We start from the raw sequence: 21,423 nt of genomic DNA, 5'->3' as shown, positions 1-21,423 counted from the left end.
TGCCCCCAGACAAAGAGCAGGTTTGCTTGCCACACTCACTTTAAGCCACCAGTCCCCCAAGCTGTCCCGTGGCTGTGATGCAAACCCACTGTGCATGCAGCATCCACCTGGGCCCCTCCAGGTCGCCCTTGTGGGACTTGGTGGGCAAGGTGAACCAATGCAACCTTGTTGCTGCTGTGCTGTGAATAATAAAGCCTCTTGTGTCTGATCTAGGTGTTGTGTCTACAGCCAGCAGTCATGAAAAAGTTACAGGTTATTTTATTATCTCCTAAGTAGGGTAAGATCTCAGACTCTTTACAGTTTCTGACAAAAAGTGAAGAAGAAGAAGAATAGGAAGGAGAAGAGGAAGATGGAGAGCAGGAGGAGGAGGTGGAGGAGGAAGAGGGGGGTGGCAGTGGGGGGAGAGAGAGAGAGAGGCTAGCTCTCTGCTCCTCTTGGTGGCACGATCAGGCCTGGAATAAAAGTTAGGCTCCTATAGGGGATAATGAAATCTGCTGTGGGAGATAGTGATCATAGAATGGGAATAATGCAGGTAGAGAGACCTCTCAGGCCATGATAGGGATTGGAAAGCTTTGTAGGAGGAGCAAAACTTTCCTCTACCCTTTTAGGATTTCTAGCCAGGCTTGAAAATTTAGTTGACATAAGACAGATTAATAGCAGAAAAGAATGCGAATTTTATTTAATCTTTTTATATGTATATGGGAGTCTTCACAGGAAAATGATAATCTAAAAAGCAGTTAGGCCTAAGTGTTTAGTTTGAACAAAGAGTAGTAATTGTGAAATAGCAACTAACATACATGAGGAGACTAAAGGAAGATAAGGATTATTTTAACAAGGTCTGTTTGTACAGATTTCTCTTATCCTGGACTCCCCATTTTTTGGTGACAAGATTGTTTATTTTTTCCTGGTAAAGGGATGGCACCTTTCATATTGGAATAATTATCTGCTTTGGGGAAGAAAAAGGGAAGTCAGAGCCCCATTCTTACATCAGCTGTTCTTCAAGTTCCTTTGCTGAAAATAATTTTTATGCCATAGTGGCATATTTTGGGGTAGCATAGTCTAAGTTATAGTTGTTATTAAATTCTTTTTGGGGTGCCATGTGTCTTACAATTTTTGTTTGTTTTTTTTTTAGTGTCTTATCATTTATGGCACATTCTGGAAGAGATGGCTCAAGGAGGGTTTACAAATTGATAATGGAGAACAAGAGTTTGTTGTTTGGGACGAATCACAAGCCAGGAATAGGAGCCAAAGAAGCAAACTGAGAAACATCACGGAGAACATAGGATCTTGGTGAGGAAAAAAGGAACAACGGAACACTGTGAGAAGGTTATGAAGTCAGGAGTAATAAACAAAGTCTCACGTGGCGAGATTAGAAATATAGTTTTAGATTTGCCCATTCAAAGGTCTCTGGGAACTATGGGAAGGATATTTTTCCCAAGTGGGAAACAAGGCCGGTTAGCTTAGTTGGTTAGAGCGTGGTGCTAATAACGCCAAGGTCGCGGGTTCGATCCCCGTACAGGCCACTTTCTTTGGTGCCCAGGAGGCCCCCAACTGCTTTATGAGGAAATTTGCCTCTTCAACCTACACAGACCTGGGAATAGTGGGTAGAGCCCCGTTGTTGCCATGTCCTACTCGTTGCTACCTCTCGGACCGTAGGACTCCAGGCTTCTCTGACCACCACTGTGTCCCGGAGAATGCTATTTAACTAGCTCATCCTTTGGCGTCCTCCCCTCCTCCCTTGGCTCCCAGGCTCCGCCTGACAAGGCAGGAGTTGCTGGCGACCCCAGTTCGATCCTTGGGTCCGGAAGATCCGCTAGCCAAAGAAATGGCAACTCACTCCAGTATTCTTGCTTCTTGCCTAGAAAATCCCACGGGCTAGAGGAGCCACCACATATAATCATGAAAAGATATGCAGACAGTGACTCCAGATTATCCAAGGCTTGGAGATTTCATAAATGGGAAGGATCTAGTAATTGACAGACACTAAAACATACACAGGAAGGAGGAATATTAAAACCTTAAGCTGGGACATCACTATTGTTAAATAAGGATGACCAAGTAATTCGTTGTACAATCTAGTTATTGCTAGTGGAAGTGGGCTCCATTAATATCTAGCTTGAGAAAACAAGCACAGAATGAAACTGTCCCTGGATGTATTCACCCACACCAGTGTTTCCACTGATACAAGTTCTCAGGGAGTTAAAGACTTAAAACGCAGGTGGTAGGGAGGTCTGAAGACAATCTTTTCTGCCTAGTGTAAAATGGAGCGGGTAAGGATAGTCAGATGAGGTGGGGAGGCCATAGGTTGACCTAACACAGGAATTTAAGGCACGTTATCAATATTTTGGAAATAAGGTGTTAAGATGACTGATGACCTCCTAGTCACGCTACATTTCCAACGGGTCCTTCAAGACTGCACTGGGTAAGACAATTTTTAAATGTTCCTCCCACCCGCCTTTATTAGCTATGGATCCATCTGTCTATGGCTATCTGTAATGTTTCCTGTAGGAGGGAGGCTGTTTCAGTCTCAAGTACCCTCTACAGAACACTAGGAGCTGGGTCAGTGGAACATTCTAGCAAATTTAACGTTTGTGAAATGAGATGAATTCAAACACATTGAAATTAGAAAACCACACTTCCAGCTACAATCCACTCCGATTGAGAAAAAAAAAATAGCAGTCCCACTACCCAAGATTTTCTTCGGCCTTGTTCTATTAACATGTTTGAGAACCTCCATCTTGAGACGTCAAACTTGGAAAAAAAAAGCTAAGGACGAACAATGACTAGCTTGCAGTCAAAACCGCAAACCTTCTATTGCCGTTAGATACCAGGCGTAGTACCTCTGGCTTACTCACTTATAAGTAACAGCCCTTCTTACGACCAAGTGGGTGGCCCTGAAAAGGGCCGTTTTGTACCAAGCAGAAGCTTCGTAACTACTTGGCAACTTAGCCGCCGAAGCCATAGAGGGTGCGTCCCTGACGCTTGAGCGCGTAGACCACGTCCATAGCGGTGACAGTCTTGCGCTTGGCGTGCTCAGTGTAGGTGACCGCGTCCCGGATCACGTTCTCCAGGAACACCTTCAGCACCCCGCGGGTTTCCTCGTAGATGAGCCCAGAGATGCGCTTCACACCACCACGACGAGCCAGGCGCCGAATAGCAGGTTTGGTAATACCTTGGATATTGTCCCTCAGAACTTTACGATGGCGTTTAGCGCCTCCTTTTCCGAGCCCTTTTCCTCCTTTACCTCTGCCAGACATGATGAAAAGTAACTATTGTTCTTTTGCAGTAATCGAGATCCAGCTGCAGCCCTTTATATATCAGTTTTGCGGACCTTTTAGGAAACTGAAACAGCGAGGGCGGGAACTAGACTTCTGCCCCCGCCTCTTCCCTATCTTACTGGGTGTTTGGTATTGCCAAGAAGGGAAGGGGGCGTGGAAATGCTATTGGGTGTCTGACCCTCCTGTTTCCTGGCTGGGGTCCAGAGACGAGGGTTTTGCGGTCTCTAGACATGTCCCTGTGAGTTTTCTCAATTAATATTGTACAAGTTTCCTCACCATTTTTATTATTTAATAAAAGGAGGCTGTTCTGCCACATCTGTCTATTAAAAGGGACAGAAAGGAGAATAAAACTAATTGTAAATGGGAAGATACTTTAAAAAAATGTATTTCTTAAATTCCCTAGCAATACTTATCAAATTTGGCTGATCGTCAACGTTTCCGTTTGGCAAAGCTTTAGATACACATCGTTTCAACATTCCTGATAAAGCGGGAACTTCAGGAAGGGGAGATAAAGTTAATTGAATTTCCACTTTATTCTGGAAAAGCACGATTTACATTGTGAACATGAAGAATCCCAGGCTTGAAGACCTAATTCTGTTCTAATAAGTAGCATTGTTGGGGTTAGAACTGATGCTTTCTGATCCTGGGGTCTAATGTCTTTGCAACCTACCATGAATCTATGTCAGTGAAGTATTGAAGATACAGCATGATGAATTGTGGTGGTGGGTTAGTGACTAAGTCATGTCCAACTCTTTCGACCCCATGGATTGTAGCCCTCCAGGCTCCTCTCCATGGGATTTCCCTGGTAAGAATACTGCAGTGGGTTGCCACTGAATAAGAATTTGCAAATTAACCGCATTTAAAAAATTATTGACTGAAATGTTGTTCATGTTAAAAGGATAACTGAAGTTCTACACACCGATGATAGGTATTGATAAGTTTACTAGGCAAATGCCAATATTTACTCACATTCCACATATTCACATTGAATGCCTTCTATGTAACTACAGAGGTCATTAAGAAAAAACTCCCTTCTTTGCTGGTGTTTACCGTATAGGCAGTTAGAGGATTATTATTTCCTGAGTCACAAACTTTTGAGATTTATTTCAGGTGTGCTTACCGGTGGATTTAGACAATTTGTTCTCCCATGCTCTCCTTTTTGAGAAAGGCACTAAACAAGAATCATTGATTCATCCATTCAACAATTCAGGGTCTATTATATTCCAAGTACCCCGTGTACGAACAGTGCAGTAGTTGCAGGAGACACAGATTTGATCCTGAGTCAGGAAGATCTGCTGGAGTAGGAAATGGCAACCCACTGCAGTATTCCTGCCTTGGGAAATCCCAAGGACAGAGGACCCTGGCGGGCTGCAGTACACGATGTCGCAAAGAGTCAGACATGAACGGTTGAGTAGGCAGGCTCAGGAGCTTAGACTTAGAGAATTTCAGGACTAACCCCAAGTCTACTGATTGATACAGCATTTTAAATAATATCTCCAAGTGGGTAGTTTGCTCCAACCACTTGGCCGGTTTGAGAGAGTCGTTTTAGAGCTGTGCTTTCCTACATTAGCCACTAGCCACCTGTGCTCATTTAAATTTAGTGAAAATGAAATCAAATTAAAGAAATAATTTCTTCAGTCACTAACTACTATTTAATAGGTGCTCAATAACCACAGGTAAGTGTAGTGATTGTGCAGATACAAACACTTCTATCATTGTAGTAGGTTGGTTTAGGCTGTATTTTGATAGAAAATTTCTTCTGGAGAACTTCTACCCCAGCCTGAGAAATGGAGTGTGGTAAATATATGAGAATGAGACTTGCTGCTGGAACTGAGGATTGGCGTATTTTTGAAGTATAATAGAAATTAGTTAACTTCTAGATGTACCCGATATTACAGATAGAAGGACATTTAAAGAAAGAAATTGGAAATTTGAGTGTAGTAATTTTGGTTTAGGAAATTAAATTAATAATATATAGTTATGCTTGGAGGGAAGTTTCAAGCAGGAGCGTGTCCTCAGGTGAGATCATCTGACAGAAAATTAAAATGGATGTGACTTCTCATTACCTTTCTGAGCACATGATTATAACACAATGCTCTATTTGTTATATAGCTCTTATTTTTAATTTGGCCTTTTTGATATTTAGTGAACATAGTCACTTTTTTCCTTAAATTTTTGAAAGTTAATGAATTTTAGAATGCTTACATGCAGCCCCCGTGGCTTGCCCTGGTGCACACTACCTATATCTTTCACAGTCACTGGCTATGGTTGAGTGGGGTGTTGACACCAAAATTAAGAGGACATGAAGTTGTGAGATGTCCATCATTTGTCTCACTTTAGTTTTTCTTATTTTTTACCTCTATAAGGTAAAAATAGTTGAATTCTTAGTCTAGCAGAAAAATACACTGTTTTAGACTCTATGTAGATTTAGGATTCAAAAGTAATAAACACAAGTTTTTTTTTGTGGGCTATAAGTAACAGGAGAAACTTTCCAAATTTACAGTCCCATGGGGATGATCCTGCTTTCAAGAACCTTGTCCACACTACAGTTAGAGTGTAAGTACTTGGGTCTCAAGCAATAACATGCAGCACAGCTCCATCATTCTATAAACATCTGGGGAAGAACTTTTCAGGTGAAAGCATGTCTCAATTATTGTCCTCTAGGAAAGGCAGAGACCTATACACAATGAAGCGAATGGCCCTGAGCCCAATGTCTTCTCACTTATTTGGTACCTAAATAGCCATGGAACCAACAGTGGTTGCATAAGAAAGAAATTGTGACATCTGCTGTAGGAAGTACTTTTCACCTATCTTAAACTGAGTACATATAACTTAGGGAACAAGTTCAACAAATATTCAACAACTGATATTGTGACTACAATGATTACTAATATAGTAAAGTTTTAAACATCTGAATTTTACCTGTATCTTGAGGACTGATAGTATTAGGCTCTGGCCCGAAAAGGAAAAGGGCCTATATAATGTGCTTGAAAAGGAAACGGGCCTATATTACTGTTACTGTTGCTATTGACAGTGATATCATTGAGGATGACAAGTAGCCCTTTTCTCCAGACACTCATAAAATACCTGTCCTGGGAAAACTGGAATGTTCCATAGCCAAAATTTTAAGCTTCCCTCTTTATACACTGTATTTGTATTTGGTATATAACATGGTCTCAAGTCCCAGAGGTTTAGTTTTAGACAGTGTCAGTCCACAATAACTATTGAAAAACAAACCAAGTGATGTCTATGTAATTAGTTAAGTATGGAGAGATGACATCTTTAAAACTGATTATCCTGTCTTGGAATTATATGAGAAAATTCTCAAGTTACTATTGAATGTAGGCCAGAAGAACTAGATTTTTGAAAGTAGGGATATTTATGAGAAAAAAATCACAACACCAAAATATCTTTCCTGTTTATTTACTTTGACAAACATGAGGATTAGTTTCAGTATTTGATTATTTGATAGATACTAATTTTGTGCTTAATAATCCAATATTTACTCAATTCCATTAGTTCTGCATGTTACAAAGAGATGGACTAGTAAATCAGCCATATTTGCTATGAAATCTTAGTTCAGCTCCTCAGGTAAACATATTCAGCCAATTAATTTAGGTTGTGACAGTCACCTTTGTATTTTGCTAGTAAAAACTCAAGGAAAGTTTTGAAGACTCAGGAAATGATTTAAAGGAGAATGTTTTCTTCTAACCCCCTTTGTGCCTATTTGCAATGTTGAAAACAGTTAAATCAAATATGTATTTTAAGTATCATTTCAGAATATAGGAAATATGTACAGAATTGTATGCTAAATATTGGAGAAAAAAGGCTAATGGACAGATTGTCATTAAGGAATTTACAATATTACCCCAGGCGTCTGTTTTTTGAGCTTAGAGCTGGTTAATTGTTATAGAACTGCCATTCTGGGGCTTCATGATTCACTTTTCTTCACTGAGGATGGCATGAGGTATTTCTAACGCCCATTTTGGGTCTAAAAAATCTATTATACTAAGTTTGAAAGAAGGTTTTAAAGACTGTGTTTGGAGCTGTTTATCTAGAAAAACAAACAGAGCAGCCCCACACCCTAGCCTTCCAAAAAACCCGTTTAAATCAGGAAACACTGCAATCAAACCCAGTTTATAGTCTCATCCCTCATAAACTTTATTATAAAGTCAATTTTTACTAAAATAGTTATCTATCTTGTACGTAGAATTTTCTACCCCAGTGCCAATTCCCAGTGCTTAGTGCAAACAAGTTGCAGGAGAGCTGTGCTATTGCTCTCGCGAAAAAACCGATTTTCCTTGTATATTTCAGTAAAAATGAGGTTATTTATATAGGGTTGAAAAGAAAACAATGTGTATGACAATGCTCTGGAAGAAAGATTTGCAAAGGAAACAGAGAGAACTAGTAATTTTAAGGAAAATCTGAAAGTTGTCTCAATTTGACCGAAGTTTCCAAGAGAGTTGGGGGAATCAGGAAAGTTTCAGGGAGCCGGTTTTTAAACTAGGTGTAGCAAATAAGGCAGGAATGAAGCCTGAAGAGTGTCGGATCAGTTTCCCCCACATGCCTAATTATTTCATGCCCAGATTTCTTATATTTTTCTTCTTTTTTAAGGGGCAAAAAACACAGCCACTCGGCAGAGCCGAGGAGTCCTCCCTAGCCGCGCGGCGCACAGAGCAGGCAACCAATCATCACTCAGCGACTCTCTATATAAACCCCCAGCCGGCGACGCCCGGGACACGCCGTTCTGACAGTTTACCCTTACTATTTTGTCTTTCCTGGCTAAACAGAAGCATGTCGGAGACGGCTCCGGTTGCTCCTGCTGCTCCCGCACCTGCAGAGAAAACACCTGTTAAGAAGAAGGCGAAGAAATCGGGCGCGGCCGCTGGAAAACGCAAGGCGTCCGGGCCCCCGGTGTCCGAGCTGATCACCAAGGCTGTCGCCGCCTCCAAGGAGCGCAGCGGCGTGTCTCTGGCTGCGCTCAAGAAGGCACTGGCGGCCGCCGGCTACGATGTGGAGAAGAACAACAGCCGCATCAAGCTGGGTCTCAAGAGTCTGGTGAGCAAGGGCACCCTGGTGCAGACAAAGGGCACCGGGGCTTCTGGCTCTTTCAAGCTCAACAAGAAGGCAGCCACTGGGGAGGCCAAGCCCAAAGCGAAGAAGGCCGGCGCGGCCAAGCCCAAGAAGGCTGCTGGGGCGGCTAAGAAACCCAAGAAATCCACGGGTGCGGCCACTCCGAAGAAGGCTGCCAAGAAGACCCCTAAGAAAGTTAAGAAGCCGGCCGCGGCTGCTGGGACCAAGAAAGTAGCTAAGAGTCCGAAGAAGGCGAAGGCAGCAGCCAAACCGAAGAAGCCGACTAAGAGTCCGGCTAAGGCCAAAGCCCCCAAGCCCAAGGCAGCCAAACCTAAAGCTGCCAAACCCAAGGCTACAAAGGCCAAGAAGACGGTCTCCAAGAAGAAGTAAATCTTCAGCGGCACCTCCTGCTTTGAAAACCTCAAAGGCTCTTTTCAGAGCCACCCACTAATTTCAGGTGAAAGAGCTTAACCGGACATAAATCCCTAGGTTTACCAACGAGTTTTGTAATAAAAGTAATTATTTTTTTTAAATCTGCCGCTCTACTGTGATTGGACAGCTGAATGTGCGTCCGGGTGCGCGCGCACCCCAGGATCCCATGATGGTGGTCACAGTCCTCTAGTGCGAGCTCAGAGGCTCTGAAAAGAGCCACTTGTGACGGCTTTGGGCCTTAGCAGGGATGTTGAGCAGGACGCTGCACTGTGCGATGGTAACGCGACCCCAAAGTTCATCGTTGAGGATTTTAAGCTTCGGGGGTGGGGTGAGTAGTGTACGTTTTGTGATGGGCCCCGTTCCCCGCCAGCTCTGGTATCTCGGCCTTGTACTCCACCACGGTGGTCTCATACACCGGGACCCCGTCCCCGACCCGTTCGGAGTAGTTACCCTTGGGGAGCAGACGATGCACGCGGCCCCTGGGAAAGTGGAGCCTGGCCCGCGAGGAGCTGGTTTTTGGCCTTGGTTCGGGCTCTGCCGCCCTGTTTCCCTCCTCCTCCAAAAAAAAGTGCAACCTGAAGAATGGGGTTTTTACCGTCTGGAAGTTTGTAAGGTTTTCTTTCTCATTGGTTTGTAGCGTCTAAGGAGAAGTAGCCAATCAGGATGCACTCCTGGGTTTATTTGCTTGGTGTCTAGGAGAAAATACGGCGTCAATTAGAGATTGAGATATGAGGACTTGAGTATACTTGGAAGCAGTTGAAAAGCTTGCATTTTTTTCCCGCTTAATGAATTGTAGTCCTATTCGAGGGGACCTTGATACTATTGATACTCTGCCTGAATCTGCATAATTGTTCCTACTATGCTGACATTGTGAACTGCTCAGTCGTCCGACTATTTTCGACCCCGTGGACTAGCCCGCCAGGCTCTTCTGTCCTTGGGATTTCCAGGCAAGGATCCTGGAGTGGGTTGCCATTACGCTCTCCCGGGGATCTTACCGACCCAGGGATCGAACCTGTATCTCCTGCATTGTAGGCGGATTTTTCACAGCTGAGCCACTGGAGGAGGCAACCCTAAGGTATAGTAAAAAAAAAAAAAAAAAATTGTTAAAAAAAAAAAGTGTAAAAGCCATTCCTGGCGGTTTATAATTTACCCATTTATCACATTCTTAATCTCTTAAGATGTTGATAGGGCCCAGGGAGCCATGGTTGGCAGTCTCAGATCTTTTGGTGGATAATAAATAGATAGAAATAATTAAGCTTTGGGAAACGCAAGGAGAATGTTTAGAGAGCTCCTTGAGCCGCAGTAACCAGGGCCAAATAAATGGTTCTAGGAAGATGGATGTTTCGTCATTTCCACTTCATCCTGTTTTTAATTTCAGGGGAATGCCACTGTGTTTTACTGATGAATCTTGACAAAAATCTGTTTTGTAGACCAGTAGGCAGTTGTAAACATGGTTGGGGAATAATTACATCTTATCTTAGCAAACTAAATGCAGTTAAGCATTTCCTTATAGTATGTCTGTAAGCACAGGCAGTTACAATGGATTTTGCAGACCTTATTGAGGTTTTCAAGTGGCATCACAGATGTTTTAATATCACTTTGAAGATATCTTGAAATAAAGTTTACATCATTCTGAGTCCTTTAAACTGACATTTGTTATTCCACCTGTTGCTCCTTGTTATTTGATATGACTGATGGAGCACATTATATGTACTTAAATACATTTTAAAATTATATTTTAATATGCCTTTCTTTTTTTGTATTGGTATTCTAAAACATGATATTGGAAAGGTGTTTATAGTTTTCCCCAGGGTGTCCATAGAATCCACCATACAAGTCATGAGTCCCTGAGCAGATTGTCAGTGGACAAATACCTCATGGTTAAAAGGCTTCATCTTGTTTATTTGCTTACAGCATATCCCCGCCCCACCTCACACACACATGCATACACACCTTACTAGTTAATAGTTTATTAAATTTTTAGTTCTTCAACTTTAAAGAAAAAAAAAATATAGCCCGTGATTATCTTTCTAGCTTTTCTAAATGAGATTTTATGTTTCATCCATTGCAGTTGCATTCCCTACTTTCTTCTTTCTAGAAAGAGCCAAAAATCCCGTCTCTTAGGACAGTGGTTTGATTGAGAAGGATATTTGGATAAATGGGAAAATGTGAAATGGTTGCTCAAGAGTCTTTTTGAATATAATAGATTGCATCAAGGGGGAAAGTTAAGAGGGAAGAGACCCTTGAAGTCTTTAATACCAGAATGAGTTTGGCTTCTGATGAAGAATAATGAGGAATAAGAATTATGTGGCAATGTGACATTCAATGAGAGTGGTACTATACAGTATCTGTAGTTACTTACATTTTACAAAGCTCTTCTATGTCTACCTCACTCTAAAGCTCTTGAAGTAGGTATAGCTAAACTCCTTCTTTATGATTATTATTATTAGTGTGTACTGGATAGACCCTCTTTTGGGGTCTTAGTTCCCCAAGCAGGAATTGAACCCAGCCTTTGCTGTGAAAGCACCAAGTCCTAACCACTGGACTACAAGGGAATTCTCAATGCTGTTTGTTTTACAGTTAAGAAAATTGTGGCTTAGAAAGATGAAATGGCCAGCATCATCTTGTCAATAAATAGTGCACCTGAGTCTCAAACACAAAGTCTCAAAGTTTCTTTTTTCCTAGTGTCATTTTCTGTCCACTGCTCCCCATCTATTATGCCTGCTGGAAAATGAGTTCTCTATTTCATTTTGATGCCCATCCAGAAAGACATAACATTCATGTATTTCTGTTTGAGACCCCTTGTGACCTATCCAATTCACAATCCCTTTGGAATGTACCAGAAGTAATTAAACATCATTCATTCAATGCTTTTCTAGTTTTAGTGTGGTTTCTGTAAATTAATATTCATATTCCTTTCCCTTGGACATTTTCTAATTTCCAAGGAAATCAGAACTTGTTTAAATCTTTCTCCATCTTCCCAAGTTTTGTTGCACTTAAAGCAGCTTAAAATGAACAACTTGGGAATGGGTAAAGAAGACAAAGAAGGCTTGATATTCTGCACCAGGAAGATGAAAGATCAGAAAGCTTATTCCTGTCCCAAAGCCACATCCCTAGGAGAGCATTCTGAAACATTCATCCTTGGAGTTCTGATGTTCTTTTGGTGAACAAAGGTGGTCTGTCAGGTACAGTGGCAATATCCAGGTTTAGGAAAACTCAACAGATCGACATTTAAAGATGACATATCGGACAGGAGCCTGTATGAGTAGTTGTCTGCAAAATATACTAAAAGGAAAAAAAAAGGTTTAGCTTGGAAGGTGTGAAGGGCATGTTCATATTTTCTTAAATGCAGGAGGGTACTTAGGCATATGGCATAAATCTAAGCCAAATGTATTAAAAATCTTTCAAACCAGCCTGAAGTTACTATTTTCTTACTTCTACTTAGTAATTACCTGACTCCTTATAACTGCATGAGGTAGACTGAGTTCATGTCACTGTGTGGAGGCCTTGATTACTCATGTCACTCAGTCACTAAAAAGCAGGTAGATGTTTATATAGTAGTAGTAGTGAAAGTCACTCTGTCCTGTCCGACTCTTGGAACCCCATAGACTGTAGTACACCAGGCTTCTCTGACCATGGGATTCTTAAGAATACTGGAGTGAGTTGCCATTTCCTTCTCCGGGGGAATCTTTCCGACCCAGGAATCGAACCCATGTCTCCTGCATTGCAGGCAGATTCTTTACCGACTGAGCTATGAGGGAAGCCGATGTTTATATAATCTGACATTTTCTCCCCTCTCACATTCTCTCCTTGTCCTCTTACACCTGGGATAATTCCATTGCTTCCTAACTAGTATTGTAACCAGGTTGTTCCTAACTGGTTCTTCCTAATTACTTTCTCCAGCCCCTAATTCCTAAATTCTGATCATCTGTCATATAAAAATTATTACTTGCTCCCTATTAGCCTTTGGTTCAATGGGGAACTTTATTGCCTTTTGTTGTTGCTGCTGCTTTTGTTTGTTTTGACAATTCTGTTCATCTGTAATTCTCTCCCTTCTACCTGGAATAATCTTTCCAATTTCATCTCAGGTTGCATCTCAATGAATAAATTCCCCTAATTAAAAAAAATCTAGTTTCTCTGCTAATGTGCCTTGATGACATTAATACTTCAGTACCATTATTATCAAGGGAATATTTATAATGCATCTTTTCTCATTAAACTAAGCCCTAGGTCATTAGTTTTCTTTGTCTTGTTTTTCCCAATACTCTAGGTGTGTTTTTAATTGACCAATCTTTAAAATCCTGTCAGATGGTGGGATTATCTCCAGATAATCAGATTCAGTGATTTCATTTACTGTTTTTCTGTATGAGGCTCTATCACTCTCCTCCCAATGGCTTAACTTAGGCACTGTACTAGCTCATTTACTGCCATCTAAGGTGTTGGGGCTTCTGAAAAGAAAGACATCCCCAAATGAAAACAAAGTAGCAAATAATAAAAAAAAAACCCTTAAATATAACACCTTTGCAGTAAGTCTTCAAATGTAGAATATAAAAATTTACCTGTGTGCACATGTGGTAGGCAGGAAATGGGGAAAGTATGAAATGGTATTTCTGAATCATCTTGATTTTTTAGCTATCATTTCCATAAAATAAAGATACTGATTATTCAGAGATTATATATATTAGTGTTTAGTTATGTATTTATAGGCAACCAGGTAAGGTTGAAATGGTTATACAAGTTAATGTTCCAACAGGTACCTATAAAATGTCATGTGATTTAGATTTGTGACATTTTCCCAATAAAATACAAATTCATTAAAAAAGGTCTCATATTAAGCACTAGCTTTTCAATGTATTTAAAATTAAAAAAAAAATTGTGTGTGTGTCAGCTAGCAACATCATTGTTTAGATAATGAGCAGAAAGGCTAAAAACTCAATTTTAATGTTTTATTTTTATAGCTGTTCAATTCTATTTCTGTGCAACTGGCTGTAATAATTGTAGTATAATTGAACACAGTTTTATGTGACTCTGTACATTTTCAAAATCTACCCATTTAACATATACGAAAACATTTAGATAAACATGTCAGTTTTCTTATGACGGCTCATCTTAGGAATTAAGCCTCAGGGGTAACTACTGAGGATCACACTAATACTGTTGTTAACTATAGTAATGCTTAAAGGGGAAATGTTTTTGGTTCTACTTCTTTTTACCTATACATTTTTTAGTTTCAGTCTCCTCACTTGTAAAGCACTAACAGAATAATAATAATAGATATTTGGAGATACCTGTTGAGTTTACCTTATTTATGGAGCTTTCACAGACTAATACATGACTTCTGGTCAACTCAATAATGCAACCGTCAATTTATTTCTATGTGATTAAACTATTTAGTATTAAACTAACATGAACTCTATCAATCTTTTACTCCTATAATCAACAATACATTGAATGGTAATTCTTGTTTGTCTAACAACTTTTAAATTCTAATTTCACTAAATTTCTTGAGAATTTAATACAAAGAACTGTTCTAGATGTTCTGGTGGATTTCATATAACTAGATATTTTTCGTGCCTTCGTGGGCCTCATCTGACATCCATCATCTGATGAGACAGACATTAAAAAACTCACTGTTGTATAATCTCAAACAAAGTACAGAATATGGGAAACAAAGTTCTAATATGGAAGGCTTTTATTTGGCATTAAAAATGTCTTACTTCATTATTGGAAATATGAATATACTTTCTTTCCTTACAAGGGTCACGGCTTTCCAGTTCTCAGCATCCAAGTCTCAGTTACCTGACAGACTTCCAAGAACAATTATTTCATGTTTAAACTTCTATTTCTTACGATGGCTAACTTGGCCTGAACATTTATTTAGACTTGTTTCTGTTAAATTTACCACCTGGTTCTTGTTTTTCCCTTAGTGAGTCCCGAGATACAACAGCTCACACACACACGAAATCCATGTACCACGCCTAAGTGTGCAGAATCTACATACAATAAGGCAAAATGGAAGCGTTTAAGCCGTGGAGGTAGTTGCTACATTGAAAACTTACAAAGAGCGTAGGACTTCCTAAGCAGCTGCATACACATAGGATTCTTCAATCTCTGCCAAACTTGTGTTCCACTCACATATTACAGCACCCTTCATAGATTAAGTGATTGGCTCTGAAAAGAGCCTTTGGGTTTAAGTTATTGTCAGTCGACAATTAAGCCAATTTATGCCCTCTCTCCGCGGATGCGGCGGGCAAGCTGGATGTCCTTGGGCATGATGGTAACCCGTTTGGCGTGGATGGCACACAGATTGGTGTCCTCGAAGAGCCCCACCAGGTAGGCCTCGCATGCCTCCTGCAGCGCCATCACCGCCGAGCTCTGGAAGCGCAGGTCGGTCTTGAAGTCCTGCGCGATCTCGCGCACCAGCCGCTGGAACGGCAGCTTGCGGATCAGCAGCTCCGTGGACTTCTGGTATCGACGGATCTCGCGCAGAGCCACCGTGCCCGGGCGGTAGCGGTGCGGCTTCTTCACGCCGCCGGTGGCCGGCGCGCTCTTGCGGGCCGCCTTGGTGGCCAGCTGCTTGCGCGGCGCCTTGCCGCCGGTGGACTTGCGAGCCGTTTGCTTAGTGCGCGCCATAGCTAGCCTGCAAGACAATGGGATTAGACTAGGAGGGTTGCTCCTGTATTTATAAAGGACCAGAATCACTCTGATTGGATTGTGGGCAATTCCTGTTACTCACGGGCTGCTAAATTCCGGAAGTGCTTCGAGCTATTTAACATTGGTTCATCCATCCGGTGCAAATCTCGGATTGGTTCATTTCAATCAGCAGCCATCTTCCCCTTAAAAAAATTTTTTTTTCCGAGTTGCTTTATTGATAGTACTCTGTCAAGTATGGTCCACAAGCATATTAATCATTCAGTAATGTTGAACTTTTCTCCTGTTTGGGATATAAAAAATAGAATGTGTCCGTGAAAGCCCTCTAGAATTCATACACCTGCCATTTTATGCATAGTTAACTCTTTTTCATCAGGATTCTAATCCCGATAATTGTCCCGTTTTAGAATTCACCGTCTAAGCCTCTCGAGTCCTATTTCACATCTACAGTTAATGTCTCATTCCCGGTAACATGGTCTTTTAGTACATACTGTTAAGATGTGAAGAATTTTGTATTATTAAGGGGACACAGCAAAATCCCAATATTCTGGAATCTCTAATGTTTATTTTCTTGTTTGACTCAAAACTGGTAATTTGGCTCTGTTTTATGGTTTTGACGCATTTAAAATGTCAATCTGGGGTTAATGGCGACATCCGTCAACAAAAGGTTTGCAATGCGGAACCTTAAAAAGATGGCGGCGATCGAGAGCCTTTAGCACACTGCAATGGGCTAGAATCTCGGGACTCTTTCCAAGAGTCTCAGGGTGTCCAAGACAAACCCACAGTGCTTTTATGAAGACTTGACCCGGCTACATAATAGGATTTCTTTACCTAGTTTTCACATCCAAACGCTAAGACTTTCCTGTAATTAAAAAGTTTTATCGATTTTTAATTGAATGATTTATGTCATGTAACAGTGTTCTTAATCAACCTATAGGAATACATGAACGCCTTTCTTTTTGACCCAATAAAGAAAGCAGTTTTTGAACCTTAATTTACATACTATTTATCTATTGGTCAGTTTATATCCAATTAAAGATCAGATTTGTGAGTCTTTGCTTGTATCCGTGATTTAATTCTTGGCGATGTCTTGTTCTCCTCGGGTTTGTTTCCCCATTTTTCATGCTGTTTTCCAAGCCAGAGATAGCTAAATACGCCCCCGCGTCAAATAATATTAGTCACTCATTCGTGTCCGACTCTTTGCGACCCCCATGGAATGTAGCCCACCGGGTTTCTCTGTCCATGGGATTCTCCAGGCAAGGAAACTGGAGTGGGTTGCCATTTCCTCTGCCAGGGGATCGTCCTGATCGAGGGATCGAATCCGGGTCTCCTGAATTTCAGGCCTATTCTTTATCGTCTTAGCTACCAGAGAAGACCCCAGCCCCAAAAAAGGGTCCAAAAAAGAAGGTGGTGACCAAGGTCCAGAAGGAAGATGGCAGGAAATAGAAAACTGGGTTTAAGGAGAGCTGTTCTGTATAGGTCTGTCTATAAAATGCTTAAGTAGGTTCACCTGGACACTGGCATCTTGACCAAGGACTTGGGCATCAAGGACTCGTTTGTCAACCTCAACATCGAGATATGGGGGGCGGGGGGCGGCCAGATGTCGAGCTTGGCGCATAAGTGCTTTACCATCACAAAGTGCTGGACCATCACATTCAGGGTGATTCAAAGGGCCATGTGCCTGCTCTTGTGCATGGAAATGACCAAGGACTCAGTGTTCAAGAGCACCAAGTTTATCACCAAATTACACCAGCTCCAAGTAAAAATTTTCTCTACCTCTAGTATTCCTCAATGTTTCCTTATAGAGCTATTAATTTTTGTGTAATGAGAACTATAATATCAAGATTTTCCAGCTTTTTACATTTTTTTAAACAGTCATTCTTTAAAATGCAGGAAACCATAATACAATATGAGAGGTTAATTTTTGTTCTTTAGTGCAGCAAAGAATTTGAAATAATTGCGTATTGTAATAAGTATTAGGAAATTCTAGTATTCTGGTTTTAATGTTTTGTTCCTTAAAATCTTTTAAATTGTTCTTACATCCATTCATTGTTTAGATTTAAAATTGTTCTGGTGATTTCCTGTGGACTTAAATTTGTTTAATGATGGCACTTGTGTTTGGGGTCCCTGTTTCAAAAAATCTTATGTGTTTCACAAATATTAGTCATGAGAATGTGTTTGTACAAAGAGGCTCAAAATGTCATTTATACAGTGTATAGGCCTAGGGTATTTAGTGGAATCTCAAGAGTTTAATCTCAACCACTAGGGTAGACTATTTCAAAGGTGATTATTCAAATTTACATTAAAAATAAAAAAAAATCACTTTATTTTCCTTGAGTCTATTATTGGTATAATTAATCCTACATTGTGCTGAAGCAGGGTCTGAAACCCTCATTTTGAGACATTTTTTAATTTTTATATGCCCTACCTTCAGTCAGCTGTAGGTTCTGTATTCATTTACACAGGTGAAGGAAAAAAAAAAAATCAAAAGAAACAGAAATAAGATGTAGAAGTGCAGGGAGGATAGAGGATATGGAAAGAAATGCATAGTTTTCCTGAAAATTTGATAGTTTCTGTATTGCTGAAAGTAAAATAACATTGATAAATTGTTTTCAGTACTTTTCATGACCTACAGACTTGCTATTTGGTACATCAGATAGGCACTACGAATGTACATGCCAGAGTGTATTGTGTGTTTGTGAGGAGTATGGAGGTTCATCTAATTGTGAAACAATGTTTGTTAAAGTTTTAATTTGTTTTTAAATTTCATTTTCCCCTTAGATAAAGACTGTAGTTTCAGTTAAATATATCTGTTATTTTAGATGACATGGTAGAATCTTTAGAATCTTAGATGAAGATTCCAAATGTGCTGGCTATCTTTATTGATGGATAACAGATTGCCTTGAAGCTACTAGCTTCCCACATGTATTATCACACAGATTCTTTGAGGCTGGGCATGTTTTATCTGGGTCCTCTATAAGGATGCTGTTGGGGTGTTATGCAGGGTTGTGGTCTCTTGATTGGGGAAATATATGCTTCCAAACTCACTTAGTGGTTGGTTCTTTGTAGTTTTAGGACTGAGAATCATATTTTCTTCTTGACTGTTGGCTTGAAGCCCTTATAGGCTGCTAGTCTTCCCTCAGTTCCTAAAGAGCCCTCTGAGTTTCTTGTCATTTGGACAACAGAGATGCTTGGTTTGTCAAAACCAGCATGCAGGACTTCCCTGGTGGGCCGGTGGTTAAGAATCTGCCTCCCAAATTAGGGGATAGGTGTTTGATTCCTAGTCCAGGAAGATTCCACATGCCACAGGGCAACTAATATTGAGCCCTTGAGCCAGAGCTACTGAAGCCCGCGCACCCTAGGGCCTGTGCTCTGCAACAAGAGACATCATCACAATGAGAAGCCCATGCAACTAGAGAAAGCCTGCGTGCAGGAATGAAGACCTATCGCAGCGAAAAATAAATACAATTTATATTAAAAAGCCGACCCAGCATGCAAGAGATTGGAAGATGTTACAATATTATTGATAACCTAGTCATAATCACAAATTTTTTTACATCCTGTCACCTATGGTCACATGCTTTGATGGGTAAAAAGAGGTCACAGGTCACATCCACAGTCCAGGGGCTTGATCACACAACGGTGAACATTAAGACCAGAAATCGTGTGGGCCACCTTAAGAGACCATCACAGGACCCAGTATGATCAAAAAGCAGTTACCTAACACTTGTCTTTTCCCTCCCTCTTCCCCTCACACCTGCCCCCACGGTACTGGGATTGGTTCAAATGGCCTGCAGGTAGGAAATATACTTAAGTAAAGGGCATCTACTATCTTGAAGTCCTTTTAAACAGGGCTTTGCCAGTTACTTTGTCTTGAAGCCCAGACAGACGACTTTGTTCAGTTATTGCTTCGGGGACTTCTTTCCCCTTTTCTTTGCAAATGCTGACGTATGAAAAATCCTGGTGTGGCTGAGTCCCAGCACAGGGCTAGATGTCCATGTGTTTATAGCTAGCTTTCTGACGTTATACATGAGAAAAGAATCCGGAGGGTTCATCAGGTGAATTAGTTGTTGCTTTTATTATAGACTACCAGGGACTAGATTTGACAAGGCAGGAAACAAATCCCAAATTCTTTGTAGATTAAAAAAAAAAAAAAAAAACTTGACCCGGTAGTTTATGGCCCTCGTGCTACGTAAACCTCCTCACAGGTGCCTTCACTTCCTTTAGTTCAGTCTTTCATTGTACCTCGTCTTGAGTTTCTTTCCTAGCAGCTATTTATCAGATTTTCTTGAGATGTGAGGCTATTAAAGTAGTACTTGCATTTACTCACCAATGCAACTTATGGCCTATTATCAATGTCTTATTTTAAAAACTTATGAAATTCATCAATTTTGCAAACTAAGGGTTCCTAGTAACAGAGCTCCACAATTTAAAAGCCATTATGTGGCACTGTAACTGCATCACAGAGCAAACATTTAATGCACAGGTACACAAATAAGAGCGTCTGCCTACAATGCAGGAGACCTGGGTTCGATCCCTGGGTTGGGAAAATCCCCTGAAGGAAATGGCAACCCACTCCAGTATTCTTGCCTAGAAAATCCCATGGACAGAGGAGCCGAGTAGGCTACAGTCCATGGGGTCGCAGAGTCGGACAAGACTGAGAAACCTCACTTTCACACAAACGAGTTATATTAAAGCAGTTATTTACACCCCGAGATCACAAGTTCACTAAGCCCCATTTCCTCGCAATAGAAAAAAAAAGAACAAAAACCAGATTAGTGCAAGAGCTCTTTCAAGTGAACAGATAAGTGGCCCTGAAAAGGGCCTGGTAAACTGGCACAGAAACCTTGTTTGTGGGTCCGGCTTAGCCGCCAAATCCGTAAAGAGTGCGTCCCTGACGCTTCAGCGCGTAGACGACGTCCATGGCTGTCACCGTCTTTCGCTTGGCGTGTTCGGTGTAGGTGACCGCGTCCCGAATCACGTTTTCCAAGAACACTTTCAGCACCCCGCGAGTTTCCTCGTAAATGAGGCCAGAGATGCGCTTGACCCCACCGCGACGAGCCAAGCGGCGGATCGCGGGTTTAGTAATACCTTGAATGTTATCCCGCAGAACCTTACGGTGACGCTTCGCGCCTCCTTTCCCAAGACCTTTTCCACCTTTACCGCGTCCAGACATTACTAAACCTAGGTCAGAAAATCTATGCACAAATTTAGGTGACATGGGGCGAAAGTCTTATAGTCCGGTCGCGGACCTATTTGAAAACTACAAAAAAGGCGGGTAGGGGAGGGGCTGATTCGTAACCTAATTTATCCCAGCCCACAAACGCCTGAGAGTCTGTGGGGCGGAGTCGAGAAAAGAAAATTTCTTTGCTCATTCCCTGAATTTCACCTGAAAGAGTCCTGTTTAAGGGCGTTTAAAAACATTCTTCTGTTTATTAAGGGACGGTACCTATTAAGGCAACATTTGTTTTCAATTTTGAATATTTAAGCTAAGTCATTGACCGAGATTTTATATTGCCTCATTCTTTAAACGCATATCTGAAATGCGAACGAGTTCCTGGGAAGCATTTTTGTACAATTTAAATGATAGTGAAATAATTATCGTGGTAAACTGATCTTAGGGAGCAAGGAAATTACTGATATACATTGGGAAACAAGGTTTTCTCGCTGATGTGCATTACTCGGAGACATGACTCTATTGCCTGAGCCCTCATTACTTGCTACTTTTTCACATTCTAAGGTTTAGGATCAGGTTTGTGACAGGTATTTTCTCATTTTCATTTTTTTTCATTTGCAGGATGAGGATTTTAATTCTGATATCATAAAGGTGTTTGGAAAACCAAAAGGTTAATTTTTGGTTAAATGTTTCTTTTTGAGTACTACTGCAATTACCTGAGGAAATTTCATCTTCTTGCTCCAGAAATTGACTTTCTCCCCAGTATTATTATTATTTTTTAAATTTATATTTCACTTTTTCTTTATTTTAATT

At 40.9% G+C, this 21,423-nt stretch overlaps 2 protein-coding genes, 1 non-coding gene and 1 pseudogene across 5 annotated transcripts; 2 read left to right on the top strand and 2 right to left on the bottom strand.

The window, feature by feature from the left end:
• Positions 1-1,449: 1,449 nt before the first annotated feature.
• Positions 1,450-1,523, top strand: TRNAI-AAU (transfer RNA isoleucine (anticodon AAU)). The gene has a single exon. It is a non-coding gene; the product is annotated as a tRNA-Ile (tRNA).
• A 1,366-nt stretch (positions 1,524-2,889) lies between these two features.
• On the bottom strand, positions 2,890-20,678 carry LOC129645571 (histone H3.1). Of its 3 annotated transcripts, XM_055570870.1 has the most exons (3): positions 20,318-20,678; positions 15,084-15,453; positions 2,890-3,269 (listed from the first exon to the last, which is right to left on the bottom strand). In XM_055570870.1, exons 1-3 carry the CDS (start codon positions 20,653-20,655, stop codon positions 2,946-2,948), a joined length of 1,032 nt encoding a protein of 343 aa, XP_055426845.1. In that variant the 5' UTR covers positions 20,656-20,678; the 3' UTR covers positions 2,890-2,945. The 3 variants fall into 3 exon arrangements, with proteins under 3 accessions (XP_055426845.1, XP_055426843.1, XP_055426844.1); XM_055570868.1 differs by lacking the exons at positions 2,890-3,269; positions 20,318-20,678 and adding an exon at positions 15,520-15,654 and having other exon boundaries at positions 14,967-15,423; XM_055570869.1 differs by lacking the exons at positions 2,890-3,269; positions 15,084-15,453 and adding an exon at positions 15,580-15,717 and having other exon boundaries at positions 20,281-20,678.
• LOC129645555 (histone H1.3) lies at positions 8,018-8,884 on the top strand. Its single transcript, XM_055570850.1, has one exon. It carries the CDS (start codon positions 8,073-8,075, stop codon positions 8,739-8,741), a length of 669 nt encoding a protein of 222 aa, XP_055426825.1. The 5' UTR covers positions 8,018-8,072; the 3' UTR covers positions 8,742-8,884.
• On the bottom strand, positions 8,950-10,678 carry LOC129647980 (histone H2A-like; annotated as a pseudogene).
• Positions 20,679-21,423: the final 745 nt, after the last annotated feature.

This window comes from Bubalus kerabau, chromosome 3 (assembly GCF_029407905.1).
Source record: "Bubalus kerabau isolate K-KA32 ecotype Philippines breed swamp buffalo chromosome 3, PCC_UOA_SB_1v2, whole genome shotgun sequence".
Lineage (NCBI taxonomy): Eukaryota > Metazoa > Chordata > Mammalia > Artiodactyla > Bovidae > Bubalus > Bubalus kerabau.
The sequence above is the reverse complement of the archived record's forward strand: the minus strand, read 5'-3'. Positions and strand labels throughout refer to the sequence as shown.